Consider the following 17631-nt stretch of genomic DNA (forward strand, 5'->3'; position numbering starts at 1 on the left):
TATGATGTAATTTACATTGGGTGGCTGCCAAATGTTTGCCAAACGGTGTAATTTTCTTAATTGGCATCAATACCCGTGATTCGTTGACCCAGGATGTGTCCCAAATGGTCCCTATCCCCTATATGGTGCACTATTTTTTACCAGAATTCAATGGGCAAAAGTAGTGCAATAAATAGGGAACAGGGTGCAATTTAGGATGCACAGCTAATCTGGGATTTAGGTTTGTTTATAGTTTGCCTCGCTCCTATCATACAGTCGATACAATGTTGCAAGTTTGCTAGCGAAAGCTCAAGACAGACAGAGAGAGAGAGGCAGACAGGTGGAGTAGTATGAATGCGATTGAAAGAACCTGAAGTAACTGTCACTGGTTTAAACAATGACAGAGCAGAGGGGGGTGTTCCTTTAATTTGGAATAAACTTTTATTTTAATATTTACAACTGTAACAGTACAAAATTGCATTTTAAACAAATTGGAGAATTGTTTAATTAAAGTTTGACTTTTGTTGCATTTAGGGGAGCTCATGCCCCCCGTAATTTGCACACTGGTCCTGATTTTACACATTCACTACTTGCAAATATTTAATTTCACATCCTCTTAAATATTGCCAATCCATTACACCAAAACTGGGTCCCAAAATATATCCTGTCGACAAAGGAACTGATGCTCTCAATCACACTCGGTGTCTGACTGACTAAGCTGAAATATTTAGCTGAAAATCAAACCGCCAAACCAAAAATAGTATATGAAACAGAGTGGCAAGCATTATTTTGAATTAGATACTTGAGGGAAAATGTGACATGTTTACGTTGATGCTTCTCTGAGTGTTAACACCATGGCCAACCGAACATGGTGGCTGTGTGTGTTGTTGACAGCTCTGGGGTCACTGGACCAGCTGACATCCCGGGTTGTTTCCCCCTCATTTAGAATCTCAGTGATCCCTTCTGCACCTTAGACTGTGGCTAAAAAGACCACACACCCCACTGGGCACCAACGTTAGTTCAACATGATTTACATTTGATTGGTTGTCAATTCTAATGTGAATTCAAAGTGAAATAAACGGAAATGTCAACCATTTGACAACCATTTGATTTAGGTTAAAAGTTGGTTGACAAAAAATCCAGAAATTCCTGTACGTTGATGAGTTTTTGCAAATTCAATTAATCTTCCACATTGATTCAACATTATCAAAAGGAAAAACATTGCATTTCTTTGTGGAAATGTTGTGGAAACAACGTTGATTCAACCAGTTGGTGCCCAGTGGGACAGAACAGTACGATATATTTGGATACTCTGTATCTGTGTATCCACAAGTATTCAAATCCTCCCTATACACATCACAATTAAAACTATTAAAGGTAAAAAAAATATATATGTTACAATATACTGTTTGTATGCATCTTTAAGTAGTTCCTCTACTTATTACAGTAAACTGTCAGTTAGTTTCATATACTGTAGCTGAATAGATATCAATAAACAACAATAGCCAATAGATAGATGTCTTCAATACCAATAGAACACATCAATATTTAGCATCCTTCTTCATGCTACATTAGACTCTATGGGCGCTATGCAACAACCACTCTCTATAGAAAAGTGTAATCAAAGACACATCCTTTAGTGCGATGCAGGGCCGAAAAAAGTTGGTATAAAAGAAATAGAGCCTGCACACTCATAAGCTCCACCACTGCCTTTATTAATAAACACACAATGTTTCTGTTTGAGCAGAGACCCCAGCTAGCACATTTGGTTCCTTGGAAGTTGTATGTTTTTGGTTTCACATTGGTTGTGGGAATTGAGTCATACGTTTCCTGACCGGTAAACGTTCTGAGAACAAAAGTGAACATTTCGCCTGTTCTGGGAAGGTTTATTTTTAGGTTGCAGGAGGTTCTGAGAACGTTTTACTCTGGTTCTTTGAAAGCTTTCCTGGGAGGTTTTATTAACGCTTTGAGAACGGAAATATTATAGGTTATTTCGAGTTTTTTTTTATAACTTCCTTAAAACGTTCACTGAATGTGACTTTTCGTACTGGGCAGAAACTGGTTGAATCAATGTTGTTTCCAAGTCATTTCAACAAAAAATGTCTATGTGATAACGTTGAATCAATGTGGAAAACTTTTTTTTCACCAAACTTTTAACCTAAATCCAATGACATTGTGAATTGTTTTGTTGATTTCACTTTGAATTCACATTAGTTGACAACTCAACCAAATTTAAATCAAAACTAGACGTTGAACTGATGTCTGTGCCCAGTGGGTTAATAACACTGCTAGTTTATTTTGGGTTAACTTCTTTGAACTCCAAGCACAGATAGGACACATGGAAATGTATTTCCTTAGGCATTAATCATGCAAACACATTTCTTTTTCATTGTGACACGGCATCAGTGAGATTCGAACCTATAATCTATCCATGGAATTAGTCCACCACACCACCAGGATGGAGCTAGCATGTCATATTTTTTTACGCATACAAATCTGTTCATTTTAGTTTATTCAAACAGACCCCATTTCAATGGAAACAAACACTCATTAAGACCAGGTGTTGCCAATTAGTGGGCACAGCCAACACACTTAACAAGATAGAGGATAGAGATAATTTTGTTGATGCTGAGAATGGAATGTATATGTTATTAAATAACATTCCTAGAACATTCTCTGAACATTACAAAAGTTTTCTTGTGGTTTCTATGAAAAGTTTTCTTAATGTTCTCAGAATAATTTGAGAACATGACTTTAAATAGAACCAGGAGGAAACCTGTAGTAAAATGTTATGCTTAAGTACTGAAATTCCCACTGAAGAACGTTGTTTCTGAACTACTTGAGAACATTCCCAATGTCAAAGCAGTTGGAGAACATTCCAAGAACATAACCAAAATTGAAATGAAATATAACCATGTTTGAACTTCTAGGAAACATTCTGTTAAAGTAATGAAATACCAAGAAAATAAAGAAATGTTGTCAAGTTCCTTAAAAGTGCTGAGAATGTTCCAAAGCCAAGCAACTATTCCCAGAAAGTTGTGGGAAAGTTGTATGCAAAATAACCATAGGACAACCACCCTCTCAACAAGCTCTAAGAAACATATGGTTCTCAGAACGTTATGTACTAGCTGGGAAAATGCTACATACATAAAAATGGCCTGCCATTAAATCAGTCATCCCTGACTATGGGTGCATAGAAAGGAAAGAGACAGCAAGGGAAAATGTGAAAATAATATAGAAAGTGAAAATATCCGTTATTAGGAAGATAGGTGACTGAAGTGAAGAAGTAAGAGAAAACGGCAAAGGATTTTGAGAGAATATCACAAAATAGGAATATGCCGGTATGATGTACATTTAGCCAATGTACAAGCAAAATGATGGTTCACAGCAATTCTGCCACGGCCCTAAGGGGAGCTCGACACACACACACACCTACCGTGTAAATGTGTGTGTTTGTGCGTGTGTGTGTGTTCAGGGTAACATAAACAGTGAAGGAGGAACCCTGTCTCAGGGACAGAGGGTACACACACACACAGAGAGAAACACATACGCACACATACAGATCTAAGAAAAACATTCCCATTAGACCGCAGTAAACGACCAGCCTTTTGAGTGATCAGAATGACTGTGGTAAAATACTAGAGCAGGAGCTCTCTAATGATCTCCCTCACATGCTGACCAAACCGGCCACGTTGCGTGTGCGAGTGTTGCAAAATAAATGTCCACATACATGTTATTCAAATCATTTCATCCAAACTGCTCACGCACGTCATCTGCATAACCAGGCGCTAAAATAAAACTTGGTTCTATTTGGCGCTGCAAGTCATGCCTCTCCCATCTACTCGTTGGTTTTTAGGAGCATACTAACCCACGTGAGTGATTGAAAGATGAACAAGGTCCACACTCCAGCCAAGTTGGTGGCGGTAATGCGCATTAATGTCGGTTGCCAACCGCCATATAAAATCAGAAGAAGAATGAATGAGGAGAGATTAATCAAAGAAAACTAACTAAAAACTAACTAGGTTTCCCTTTTATCTGTGGATTAATTGTCAGAGTAGAGAACACATGATTTTGTGTGACTCAAAATGGGTCAAAATTCTACAAAGATCCAGCAAAAAAAGGACCATCTGCATTTCAGGTAAAATAGCAACCCAATGTTTAAATTAGTTAGCAACAGCAAGCTAGGTAAATTCTCTCTTCTTATCACATGGCAGACATTCAGGGCAATTTTCATAGGCTCATAGACACAGGAGAGAGGATGTATTCTGATAAGAGTGTGGTGTGCAGAAGTACAAAAGGCAGTTTGGCTGTCTTGAGTGAAATGGAAGAGACTAAAATCAGTAAAAAGGGGGGTGGATGTGCTCCTGACTGAGTACCTAAATACATGAGAACAGACAGCAATAGAGTGGACACTACCTCCCCCATAACGAGTCGAGATGTGCAAACTTCTTCACTAAAACAACTACCTTCTCAGAGATAAATAAAAGAATGGTGATAAAATAGTGGCAAAGACAATACTCCACAGGAAAGCACACCCATTTGAATTTGCAATATTGGACCACATTATACTGTAAATGGGCTGGAGGGGGAGGGGGCAGCCAATGACCGGGGGACAGAATGAAGAAGTGCTATTATTGTAGCAGGTCATGACAATTCACACTCATCTGTAGGTTATATAGTATGAATGCTCTAACCTAATACACACGCACGCACACACAAACCTTGACATGGTGATCTGTATGGTCATCTGTACCAAAATCCTAGGCAGTGAGGTGGGGGAGTTGTAGTGCACTACTCTCTAGTAACTAGGATGTATCTACGAGAACTGTAGGGCAGTAGTTGGGGGTTAAAGGTAGTGCACTTGTCTCCATGGTAACTAGGGTCTTTGCCTGTCCCACTAGCCATGGGGCAGGCTGGTGGTAGTACACTAGTTTCCATGGTAACAAGGGTGTGTGAATGCGACGCTACAACCAAAGCAGGGGTTTGGGGGGTAACTGTCTCTGGAATATGTCCATGACAAAAACAAGGGGGATTGGCTGCCCCGTTCACATCTTCTTGATCACATTTCGCGACCTCGCTCTCTCCTCTTCATGCCCTCTTCCTCGCCGTCTTCACATCCTGGCACTCGACGGCGGAGAGCGCGATCAGCATCTGCGCGGCGTAGTAGGTGGCCATGATGATGGCGCGTGAGTGCGGCACAGGGAAGCAGAACTTGTTAACGGCAATAGTGAGGTCGGAGACCATGAAGAGCACAGCGCCCAGGCATGCCGACATCTTGGTCCAGGTCCACAGATCATTGGCCAACTGCAGGCCGGCCACGGCCCGCCAGCCCATGAAGCCGATCAGGGCGATGTAGACCCCCACCAGGTAGGTGAAGGGGCCTGAGAGGTAGGGGTAGAGCAGGGCGTAGCTCACGGCCGATATGGCGCCGATCACCAGGCCGGCAAGCGGGTTCAGGGGCTTCATACCGAAGGCCGAGGAGTAGAGGATGTGGGAGATGGCGAACATCAGCAGACCTGTGGGATACAGCAAATAGTATATATATAAAACGTACTGTTATATTGCCTTTTTTGTTATAAAATCTGAGCTTGGAGGTCTGGAGTACTGCTGGTTTTCTGTTATACCTGACAATTAATAGCAGCCACCTGGTGTCCAAGGTCTAAATCAGTCTTTGATTAGAGGGAAATAATGTAGATCAGGCTTTGAGGTCCAGATTAGAATTAGCCTAATATAGTATTTATGCTATATACACACACACACACACACACACACACACACACATTTAGGTACACACAGGAGGGAGGGAAATCATAAATAGGGAAGAAATTAAGCATGGGGCGCACCTAAATTGTCTAAAGTACCTTCCTCTCCTCCATCTCTTTTCCTTCGTCTGCGCTGATCTAAACAAACTGGATAGCTGAAAGTAGCATGAGGGAAATGAGACCCTATATCTGCTTCCGAATTGGCACCCTTTTCTCTGTATAATGCACTATTACTAGGGAATAGGGTGCCATTTCAGATGCAGCCCAGTAGAGGAAGCCACCTTCAACTGCTGAAAAGGACCGTAGGCATCAGTGGTCGAGTTCCTGCCTGACTACATTGCAGGCAGGGACGGCTCTAGCCTTTCGGGGGCCCTAAGCGGAATTTGGTTTGAGGGCCCCCCCACCTTATGGCAAAACATTTTAGTCGCCCCCCTCTTCGCAGCGTACAGCAAAATTTGACGATTTATAGTTAATTTCCTGTAATCCTACCAGGGTTTGGGCTCAATTCTTGAATTTGAATTGAAGTAGTAACATTGCAAAAATCAGAAACCTTTTGCCCAAATTTGATGCAAAAAAGCTAATCCATGCTTTTGTCACTTCAAGATTAGACTACTGCACGCACTCTACTCTACTCTCCGGCTATTCGGATAAGGCACTAAATAAACTTCAGCTAGTGTTAAATAGGGCTGCTAGAATCTTGACTAGAACCAAAAAATGTGATCATATTACCCCAGTGCTAGGATCCTGGCTTCCTGTTAAGGCTAGGGCCTTATCCGGGTAGTAAGGTTTTACTGCTAACCTGCAAAGCATTACATGGACTTGCTCCTACATATTTTCGCCGATTTAGTTCTGCCAAACATACCTACATGTATGCTACGGTCACAAGACGCAGGCCTCCTTATTGTTCCTAGAATTTCTAAGCAAACAGCTGGAGGCAGGGTTTTACATTTACATTTGACATTTTAGTCATTTAGCAGACGCTCTTATCCAGAGCGACTTACAGTTAGTGAGTGCATACATTTTCATACTTTTTTTCATATTGGCCCCCCGTGGGAAACGAACCCACAACCCTGGCATTGCAAGCTCCATGCTCTATCAACTGAGCTACAATTAAAATGCCTCTTCTATTCTATATTAGGTGTAGTTTATACTGATGTACTGTACATCTTGTACATAAAACATATACATGTATATCAAATATTGTTGAAACAATAGATTTTCAGGACAAACTCTTAAAATGAATGATCAAGGAAAACAAAACCTGTATGCGGTTATATTTCATTAATCACTAACATTTTGTTGAATATGGGGAACTTACTACATTTCCCAGAATGCAAGTTGACCCTGAGGCCTTCAAAAAGAACCCAAACAAATGAAATGGTTGGTGGAAATATTATTGGCTATTTTAAGCACCAAGGTTAAAAGGTCCAGTGCAGCCGTTTTTATCTCAATATCAAATCATTTCTGGGTAACAATTAAGTAACTTAAATTAAAATGGCTAAAAAGAAACAAGCAAAGAGCAATTTCTCAAGCAAGCAAGCTGTTATTGGCAGAGGGGTTTGGAACTCTTTCTTATTGGTCTATTAACTAATTTACCGCAAGGGACCATTACCCTTTACAGACAGACTTTACGGTATGTTGCCTGTAAAACATAAAAATCGGGCAATGTTTTTTTTATTCATACAGTCCTATTAAAAATAGGACTATATGAATAAAAACAACAAAAAAAAGGCAGATTTTTATTTTTATTTTTTACAAGTATTGCCGGAAAAGCCTTTTATATCTCCTGTTCACATGCCGGCAAGTTTAAGAGTGGAAATACACATGGGACGACGTTTTAGGCAGGTCCTAAGAAACATTATAAGACGAATAAATTGTATTTTCAAAAGAATAGAATGACATATTTTGAGTTGTATTATGTTACTGGTCTGTGCAGCGTCATGCACATGAAATCAATGGTTATTTTGTTCATTAATTTAAGAGTCTATATCTAATTTACCTAACAAAATAATCCTCATTAAAATCCGTCAATTTAAGCTAGAGATATTTTTTTGCATGGGCTGCATCTCAATCCACTGCATCCGCCTATGTTGGCCTTCCGCATCTGCGGTGGAAAGTGGCAGAGCTACAGCGCTGTTTGTCAGACCAGGAGACATCTGGAAAATCGGTCTTCTCACAAAACGTCTGTAGCGTCCGAAGGGTTTGGCCTACTAACTAATATTACAATTTTCCTCTACAAGCCCCACAGGACTCGGTACCGCCAATGTGCCACCTTCTGTCTGTAGCGTCCAAACCGTTTGGGCTACAAACTAATATGACCCACTATGGAAAGACGAGACTATTTTTCTATACGACCCCCACAGGTGTCACGGGACTCGTCTGCAGGTAACCCGGTACCGGTTTATAAAAACAAATGGAAGTATGGAGGTAGTCTTAGCCTACCCCCAAAAAATGGGTTAAATATGTGTACCAAAAAATAAAATATTTCCTGAGATTTCTTATATCTCCTAGATATAGGACAGACACTTCAAAACCTTATTCCTTATGATTTATTTTTTGTGTGTCTGTTTTGCCATTTATTAATGTGTGTTATTCAAGGCCAAATACAATATTTTATCAAATTATGTTTACATTTTTGGGGGGGGATAATTACAGGGGTCCTAAAATTCCAAATCAAATAGCTAAGTGATCAATGGTATGACCATCTTAAAACAATTATATATATTAGCTTAGTAGAACTCCCCAAGGCTTAGACTTTTAGAGGTTAAACAGACAAGGCACACTTAGGCTACCCAGATCACAGTCAACACACATATTTTATTGTAGGCCAAGAATATAATGAAATAGAACAGAATAAAATACAAATAATATTTTTCCCACACAACTTGCGTCACGTCAACGTGTGGAACCGCTGTCATATAAAAAAAGTGATATTTTGAAACAGAGCCCAAGCCCATGCTTTTGATCCACGTTTCATCTCTTTCCTACCCTCACTCTGCTTTGTTAAGGAGCAGAGGTAGGGTCTTACATTGTGAGTATCTTCATGCTGATACCAATAAAAAATTATAGTAATCTATATTTTCAAAAGCATGCGAGTCTCATGTTCATATTTCACAACCTCCGCAGGCTTTTTGAAGTTGCCTTTAAGCGATCGAGCAAAATCATAGGCCTACACTTGATTTAGGCTACATTATTGCATGCTAAATGTTTCTGATCAGTGATAGATTAGCAAATGAATAGATGAGCTATACCACCTCCACTTAGGCTATTTGTCCAGCCAGATAATTAACCAAATAGACAGAGATTCAGTTAAACAAAATCACATTGATTGATTAAGTTAAGTTGCAGGCTTTTGGTCGGGAGTAGAACTAGGCTACTAAGTGACTGCAAGTGAAGAGCAAAAATAATTCACTTGTTAAGCTCCAGTGCCTTCAGAAAGTATTCACACCCCTTGACTTTTTCCACATTTTGTTGCGTTACAGCCTGAAATTAAAATTGATTAAATTGAGATTTTGTGTCACTGGCCTACACACAATACCCCATAACGTCAAAGTGGAATAATGTTTTTCGAAATGTTTACAAATTAATAAAAAATGAAAAGCTGAAATGTCAATAAGTATTCCACCCCTTTGTTATGGCAAGCCTAAATAAGTTCAGGAGTAAAAATTTGATTAACAATTCACATAAGTTGCATGGACTCACTGTGCAATAATAGTGTTGAACATGATTTTTTTAATGACTACCTTATCTCTGTACCCCACACATACAATTATCTGTAAGGTCCCTCAGTCGAGCAGTGAATTTCAAACACAGATTCAACCACAAAGACCAGGGACGTTTTCTAATGCCTCGTAAAGAAGGGCACCTATTGGCAGACATTGAATATACTTTTGAGACTGATGAAGTTATTAATAACACTTTGGATGGTGTATCAATACACCCAGTCACTACAAACATACAGGCGTCCTTACTAACTCAGCTGCCGGAGAGGAAGGAAACCCCCCGGGATTTCACCATGAGGCCAATGGTGACTTTAAAACAGTTAAGAGTTTAATGGCTGTGATAGGAGAACTGAAGATGGATCAACATTGTAGTTACTCCACAATACTAACCTAAATGACACAGTGAAAAGAAGGAAACCTGTACAGAATACAAATATTCCACAACATGCATCCTGTTTGCAATAAGGTACTAAAGTAAAACTGAAAAATTTGGCAAAGAAATTAAATGTATGTCCTTAATACAAAGTGTTATGTTTGGGGCAAATCCAATACAACACATCAATCATGATGGTGGCCGCATTATGTTATGGTTATGCTTATCATCGGCAAGCACTAGGGACTTTTTTTAGGATAAAAAAACGGAAGAGAGATAAACACAGGCAAAATCCTAGAGGAAGACTTTCCAACAGACAGATTCAACTTTCTGCAAGACAATAACCTAAAACACAAGGCAGAATATACACTGGTGTTGCTTACCAAGACGACATGGAATGTTCCTAAATAGCCTTGTTACAGTTTTGACTTAAACCGGCTTGAAAATCTACGGCAAGACTTGAAAATGGCGGTCTAGCAATGATCAACAACCAACTTGACAGAGCTTGAAGAATTGTTTAAATAATAATGGGCAAATGTTGCACAATCCAGGTGTGCAAAGTTCTTATAGACTTAACCAGAAAGACTCACAGCTGTAATCGCTGCCAAAGGTGATTCTAACATGTATTGACTCAGGGGTGTGAATACTTGTGTAAATTAGATATTTATGTATTTCATTTCCAATACATTTGCAAAAATGTCTAAAAAAATGTTTTCACTTTGTCATTATGGTGTATTGTGTGTAGATGTGTGAGAAAAAATATTTTGAATTCAGGCTATAACAAAACAAAATGTGAAATAAGTCAAGGGGTATGAAAACTTTCTGAAGGCACTGAACATGCTTGCAAAATGTTCTGATCAGTGCTAATAAATTAGCCAACTTGACAAGATGATCATGAGCAGCACTCACCTCAACTTAGCTAACATTTCCACAGCCTAATTGTAGCCTAACCAATATCCAAACGGAGATTCAGTGAAAAGAAAAATCGGACATTGATTGATTTATCAAGACGAGTCCCCATGCTTGTCTCAAAGGAGCGAGAAACAGTGCTGAAATAGTTGACCACATGCAGGTAGGCTATTGCTTCAAATCCTATTATAACAACTGGATGACTTTGGGAGTTTCAGTAAGCAACAATTTGTTGCCTTCAATTACATTAGACTACATTATTCCAATATTTCCATCATTCAGTGATATTTATTCCCACAGTCATTCTTTATGATTCATGCAGTTGTGGTTAAGAAAACAGTGTATGTGGTGGGCTATGCGAAGAGATGGGTGAAGTGACATGTCTAGCAAAGTTTATAACTGGCAAGAGGATAGTAGTAATGGGCACTGCCTAGCAACCATCAAGAACTTAAGCGTAGAGCGTGCCATTCCGCCTCAGCATTTCATACTAAGCCGTAGGCAGAACTTTACCACAATCATGACTAGGTCGGTTGGTGGAAATGTAGAGGCTTTGTCGCCGGCAATACCTTTCATATATAAAGAAAAGCCTGCAAAAAGTTGGCGGAATGCTAAAGTTGGCGGAAAAACATATTGGTTTGAAAGGTGTACATGGAAGGCCAAAACTTCCTCCCACCAAAACAAGCAGAAATTTCAGGTGGTCTTTTCAAACAGCTGTTACAATAAAAGGGCATTATCATAATTTTCACAATTTCACAGTATTTTTCCAAACTCTTAGTGTGGAAATATATATAAAACACAGGAAACATCACATTTTTGACTGTACTGGGTCTTTAAATAATTGCATGTGACATATGAAAACTTCACATGCCCCCAAATATTCAAATGAGCCCCTGCCTCTAGCTGGGCTTGGTCTGGGCTAGCCTGTGTTGGGCTGGCGTGGGCTTAGTGTGGGCTAGCCTGTGCCCACCTTGCCCCCTGAATACCCACATGGGGCCATGTTTGCTGGGTCTTTACCCTATTTCTGACTTACACCATAACAACATGATTCTGACTGCAGTCCCGCTTAGCACAAACTGGTTGAATCAACGTTGTTGCTTCAGCGTAATTTGTCAACGTATTGTGACGTGGAATCTACGTGTAAAATACATTGGATTTGCAAAAAGTCATCACTGATGTTTGAGGGTGAAATTTCAACCACAGGATTATGTCATCATGTTAACCAATTTTCAACATAGACAAACCTTGTATAAATATGTTGAATACATGTTACATTTGTACCTTTGAAACAATGTCAGATCTTCAACGTTATATCCACCATCAGAAAAGACAATAGGCTGGCCAGCAACTCCCACTGGAAAGTACACTGAACAAAATTATAAACGCAGCATACAACAATTTCAACAATTTCAAAGATTTTACTGTTACAGTTCATATATGGAAATCAGTCAATTTAAATACATTCATCAGGCCCTAATCTATGGATTTCACATGACTGGGAATACCTTCATTTTTTAAAGATAGTGGCGTGGATCAGAAAACATGTCAGTATCTGGTGTGACCACCATTTGCCTCATGCAGCGCAACACATCTCCTTCGCATAGAGTTGATGAGGCTGTTGATTGTGGCCTGTGGAATGTTGTCCCACTCCTCTTCAATATCTGTCTTCTAAGCTGACATATGGAATTGTTTTAAGATGGTCATACCATGGATCATTTAGCTATTTGATTTGGAATTTTAGGGCCCCTTCATGTGTCCCAAACGTATTATATGAAATGTATTTGACAAAATATTGAATTTGGCATTTACTACTATAGCCCTTAAAAACGCATTGAATAACACATTCATAAAATGGCAAAAAATAAAGCAAAAAAAAAATTCATAAGGAATAAGGTTTCGAAGTGTCTGTCCTATTTCTAGAAGATACAGTGCATTCGGAAACTATTCAGACCCCTTGACTTTTTCCACATTGTGTTATGTTACAGCCTTATTAAATAAAAATAAATTAAATAAAACATTTTCCTCATCAATCTTCAAACAATACCCCAAAATGACAAAACGAAAACAGGTTTTTAGACATTTTTGCAAATGTAATACCTTTTAGAATAAGGCTGTAATGTAACAAAATGTGGAAAAAAGTGAAGCAGTCTGAATACTTTCCGAATGCACTGTATAAGAAAGCTCAGGAAATGTTATATACACTGCTCAAAAAAATAAAGGGAACACTTAAACAACACAATGTAACTCCAAGTCAATCACACTTCTGTGAAATCAAACTGTCCACTTAGGAAGCAACACTGATTGACAATAAATTTCACATGCTGTTGTGCAAATGGAATAGACAACAGGTGGAAATTATAGGCAATTAGCAAGACACCCCCAATAAAAGAAGTGGTTCTGCAGGTGGTGACCACAGACCACTTCTCAGTTCCTATGCTTCCTGGCTGATGTTTTGGTCACTTTTGAATGCTGGCGGTGCTTTCACTCAAGTGGTAGCATGAGACGGAGTCTACAACCCACACAAGTGGCTCAGGTAGTGCAGCTACCTGGTAGGATGGCACATCAATGCGAGCTGTGGCAAGAAGGTTTGCTGTGTCTGTCAGCGTAGTGTCCAGAGCATGGAGGCGTTACCAGGAGACAGGCCAGTACATCAGGAGACGTGGAGGAGGCCGTAGGAGGGCAACAACCCAGCAGCAGGACCACTACCTCCACCTTTGTGCAAGGAGGAGCAGGAGGAGCACTGCCAGAGCCCTGCAAAATGACCTCCAGCAGGCCACAAATGTGCATGTGTCTGCTCAAACGGTCAGAAACAGACTCCATGAGGGTGGTATGAGGGCCCGACGTCCACAGGTGGGGGTTGTGCATACAGCCCAACACCGTGCAGGACGTTTGGCATTTGCCAGAGAACACCAAGATTGGCAAATTCGCCACTGGCGCCCTGTGCTCTTCACAGATGAAAGCAGGTTCACACTGAGCACGTGACAGACGTGACAGAGTCTGGAGACGCCGTGGAGAACGTTCTGCTGCCTGCAACATCTTCCAGCATGACTGGTTTGGCGGTGGGTCAGTCATGGTGTGGGGTGGCATTTCTTTGTGGGGCCGCACAGCCCTCCATGTGCTCACCAGAGGTAGCCTGACTGCCATTAGGTACCGAGATGAGATCCTCAGACCCCTTGTGAGACCATATGCTGGTGCGGTTGGCCCTGGGTTCCTCCTAATACAAGACAATGCTAGACCTCATGTGGCTGGAGTGTGTCAGCAGTTCCTGCAAGAGGAAGGCATTGATGCTATGGACTGGCCCGCCCGTTCCCCAGACCTGAATCCAATTGAGCACATCTGGGACGTTGCACCACAGACTGTCCAGGAGTTGGCGGATGCTTTAGTCCAGGTCTGGGAGGAGATCCCTCAGGAGACCATCCGCCACCTCATCAGGAGCATGCCCAGGCGTTGTAGAGAGGTCATACAGGCACGTGGAGGCCACACACACTACTGAGCCTCATTTTGACTTGTTTTAAGGACATTACATCAAAGTTGGATCAGCCTGTAGTGTGGTTTTCCACTTTAATTTTGAGGGTGACTCCAAATCCAGACCTCCATGGGTTGATAAATTTGATTTCCATTGATCATTTTTGTGTGATTTTGTTGTCAGCACATTCAACTATGTAAAGAAAAAAGTATTTAATAAGATTATTTCATTCATTCAGATCTAGGATGTGTTGTTTAAGTGTTCCCTTAATTTTTTTGAGCAGTGTATATATATATATATGTTTTTTTTTTTTCTTGTTTTTTTTACACATATTGAACACCTTTTTTGGGGTAGGCACAGAACTACCGCCATACTTCCATTCATTTTTTGAAACCGGTACCGGCTACCTTCAGATGAGTCCAGTGACACTTGGTGTTCGTGAGACTCTCCCCTTTCCTCAGTGGGGTCACATTAGTTTGTAACCCAAATGGTTCGGAAGCTACAAAACACAAGTTGGCACACCGACGGTACCGACTTTAGACGAGTCCCCTGACACTTGTGGGGGTCATAGAGCAAAACGGAGAACACCATCGTGTTCGTGAGAGTGGTCATAGTTGTTTGTAGGCCAAACGGCTCGGATGCTACAGACGTTTTCGTGAGAAGGCCGATTTTCGGGATGTCTCATGGTCTGACAAACACCACTCTAGCTCTGCAACCTTTCACCGCAGATGCAGAAGTGCGTTGGATTGAGACACATTCGATGCAAAAAAAAAAACATATCTCTAGCTTAAACTGACTGATTTTGATGGGGATTTCTTTAGTGTTACTTAGATTGTCGCATCGGTGCGTCAATCAACTCTAGGGGGTTAATAAGCTTCTGATATGCCACACCTGTCAGGTGGATGGATTATCTTGGCAAAGCAGAAATGCTCACTAACAGGGATGTAAACAAATTTGTGCCCAACATTTTAGAGAAATAAGCTTTTTGTGTGTATGGAACATTTCTGGGATCTTTTATTTCATGAAACATGGGACCAACCCTTTACATGTTGCGTTTATATTTTTGTTCAGTACAGATTTATCTACAGTAATCCTTTTGGTCTCCCATCCAGGGTTTTAACCAAGCCCTGATTAGCATTTAGATTTGTCACTGACTGGTTGAATCAACGTTGTTTCCACGTCATTTCAACAGCAAAAAATTCAATGTGATAACGTTGAATCAACGTGGCATACTGATTGGATTTGCAAAAACTCATCAACGTAAGGGAATTCCCAATTTTTTTTCACCCAACTTTGAACCTAAATCCAATAACATGGTGACATTTTTTGTTGGCAACTCAAACTAAACATTGAGGTGTATGTGCCCAGTGAGTAATGTGCCATCTTAAGAATCATTATTGAGGGATCTCCACTTTAAAACTAAATAGGTTCACTGTTGCTATTTGTATTCCAAAGGGTAGGTTTAACAAATGTAACCATATGTGTATCAATGTAATTATATTTCATCAATGATGTTATTTAGGCCTATATAGCAGTTCCAAAAAATCCTCAACAGCTATTGTTTCAATTTAACCAAGGATTCAACTAAAAATAGACAATACCTATAGGCTTCAGTTGATTTCAATTTTAATTTAAAGCAATACTTCAGGAATTTGGCCATGATGCCCTTTATCTTCTTCCCTGGGGTCAGATTAACTTGTGGATACCATTTTTATGCCTCTGTGTCCAGTATGAAGGATGTTAGAGGTAGTTTCACAAGCCAATGCTAACTAGTATTAGCGCAATGACTGGAATTCTATGGGTATAGACTTCGAGTCATTATGCTAACGCTATTATGCACTAGTTAGCAACTTCCTTCAAACTGCACGCAGAGACATAAAAATGGTATCCACGATTGACAAAATCCCAAAGTATCCCTTTAATAATTGATATGTTGGGTTGACATCTCCATCTCAACCAAAAATCTAACTTAAAGAATAGGACTAAGCCAGTGTCAGACAGAACTATCCAAGCAGTCAATACATCTCCTTCAAATGTTGATTTTTGGTTGTGCTGAAAACGAAACACTTCAGTATAACTTTTTATTACACTAAATAGCCTATTAACTTGTTTACCAATTATATATGTTGGATTCACGTCTCCAACTCAACCAAAAAGTTAAAGAATAGGACTAAGCCAGTGGCACAGATGGAACTATTTAAGCAGTAGCAGCATTGACCACTTGCACCATTACTATTTATTGCAACCCCAACTGCAATTCAGGTCATTTGGTTGTGCTATTAGATGAAACACAGCGATAACACATTCAGTTGTATAAATAAACAAAAATCTGACATTGTTTTTCTATTGGAATTTGGTTGTGCTTTCAGATCAAGGGTTCTTTAAACTTTTTCAGCCTGGGACCCAAATGAGAAATTCTGTGTTTTCCTGGGACCCAAGCTTATGAAAACATGCAACTATACGTAAATATTGGTACATTTAATTGCCTTTATGCCTAAAACAAATGCAATATAGACAAAAACAAATAACAATGAAATACCCATATAAATAGCAATTAATGTTTATTTTTACCCATTAAAAACACTCTTACATATCTGTCTAGGTTGTAACTGTTTCTGTTAAAATACAATAAATCATTTTCATTCTGAACTATAACAGAACACACACCAGCTCAGTTTGTGATAGTGCAACCCTAAGTAACAATACAGATGAAAAATTATCAGTCCTATTGTACATCTTACTGTAGAAAGTGTTGTTGAAAAAAAAGGTTGGAACTGTTGCTGTTAAAATACAATAAATGGATCAGAACATTGACTGCTTTCTCAGGCAGGGGACCGCTTCCTGCTGTAAATGAGCAACCGAGAACTGTGTGAGTGTGTTTGCCCCCCCCCCCAAAAAAAGCATCTTGCTTCAATCAGTTTATTCCAGAAAAAAAGTATTACTTGTATTTGAACAGCAACAGTTTCAACCTAGACTTGTTTTCAACAACAATTTCTACAGTAAGATGTAAAGTAGGCCTGATAATTTTTCATCTTCATCTGTACTGTTACTTAGGGTTGCACTAAGTACAGTAGCTAACTTACTTGCTTTGGCTAACGTTAGCTAGCTATCACCTGTGTACAAGGGGATTGTTTGAAAGAGAAACTCACATCTACTACTATGAGCGATAGTACTCCCTTATTTCTGCTTATCATCACCTGTTAGAAAATGACAACAATACTAGCTGACTTACTTTTCCACTGTCAAAGCAATGTTTCCTGAAGTATTGTGCCCTGACAAAGAAAGTGGAGCCGTATATGTCGTCAGCGATTGTAAATGGAGATTCGTAGTATTCTATACCCTGAAGAAAGGGGAAGTATGAATCCACACCCGTGAACACCTACTTATCACCTTGCACCTTATTCCCATTGATGTGTATTTTTT

At 39.8% G+C, this 17631-nt stretch overlaps 1 protein-coding gene across 1 annotated transcript in view; it reads right to left on the reverse strand.

Moving 5' to 3' along the window:
* Positions 1-4118: 4118 nt before the first annotated feature.
* tmem86a (transmembrane protein 86A) overlaps positions 4119-17631 on the reverse strand; it is a 70845-nt gene continuing 57332 nt past the window's right edge. The window contains exon 3 of the mRNA XM_041837620.1: positions 4119-5495. Within this exon, the coding sequence (XP_041693554.1) occupies positions 5068-5495 (428 nt within the window). The 3' untranslated portion in view covers positions 4119-5067. The remainder of the gene's footprint in view (positions 5496-17631) is intronic.

Source organism: Coregonus clupeaformis, chromosome 19, assembly GCF_020615455.1.
Source record: "Coregonus clupeaformis isolate EN_2021a chromosome 19, ASM2061545v1, whole genome shotgun sequence".
Taxonomy (NCBI): Eukaryota; Metazoa; Chordata; class Actinopteri; order Salmoniformes; family Salmonidae; genus Coregonus; species Coregonus clupeaformis.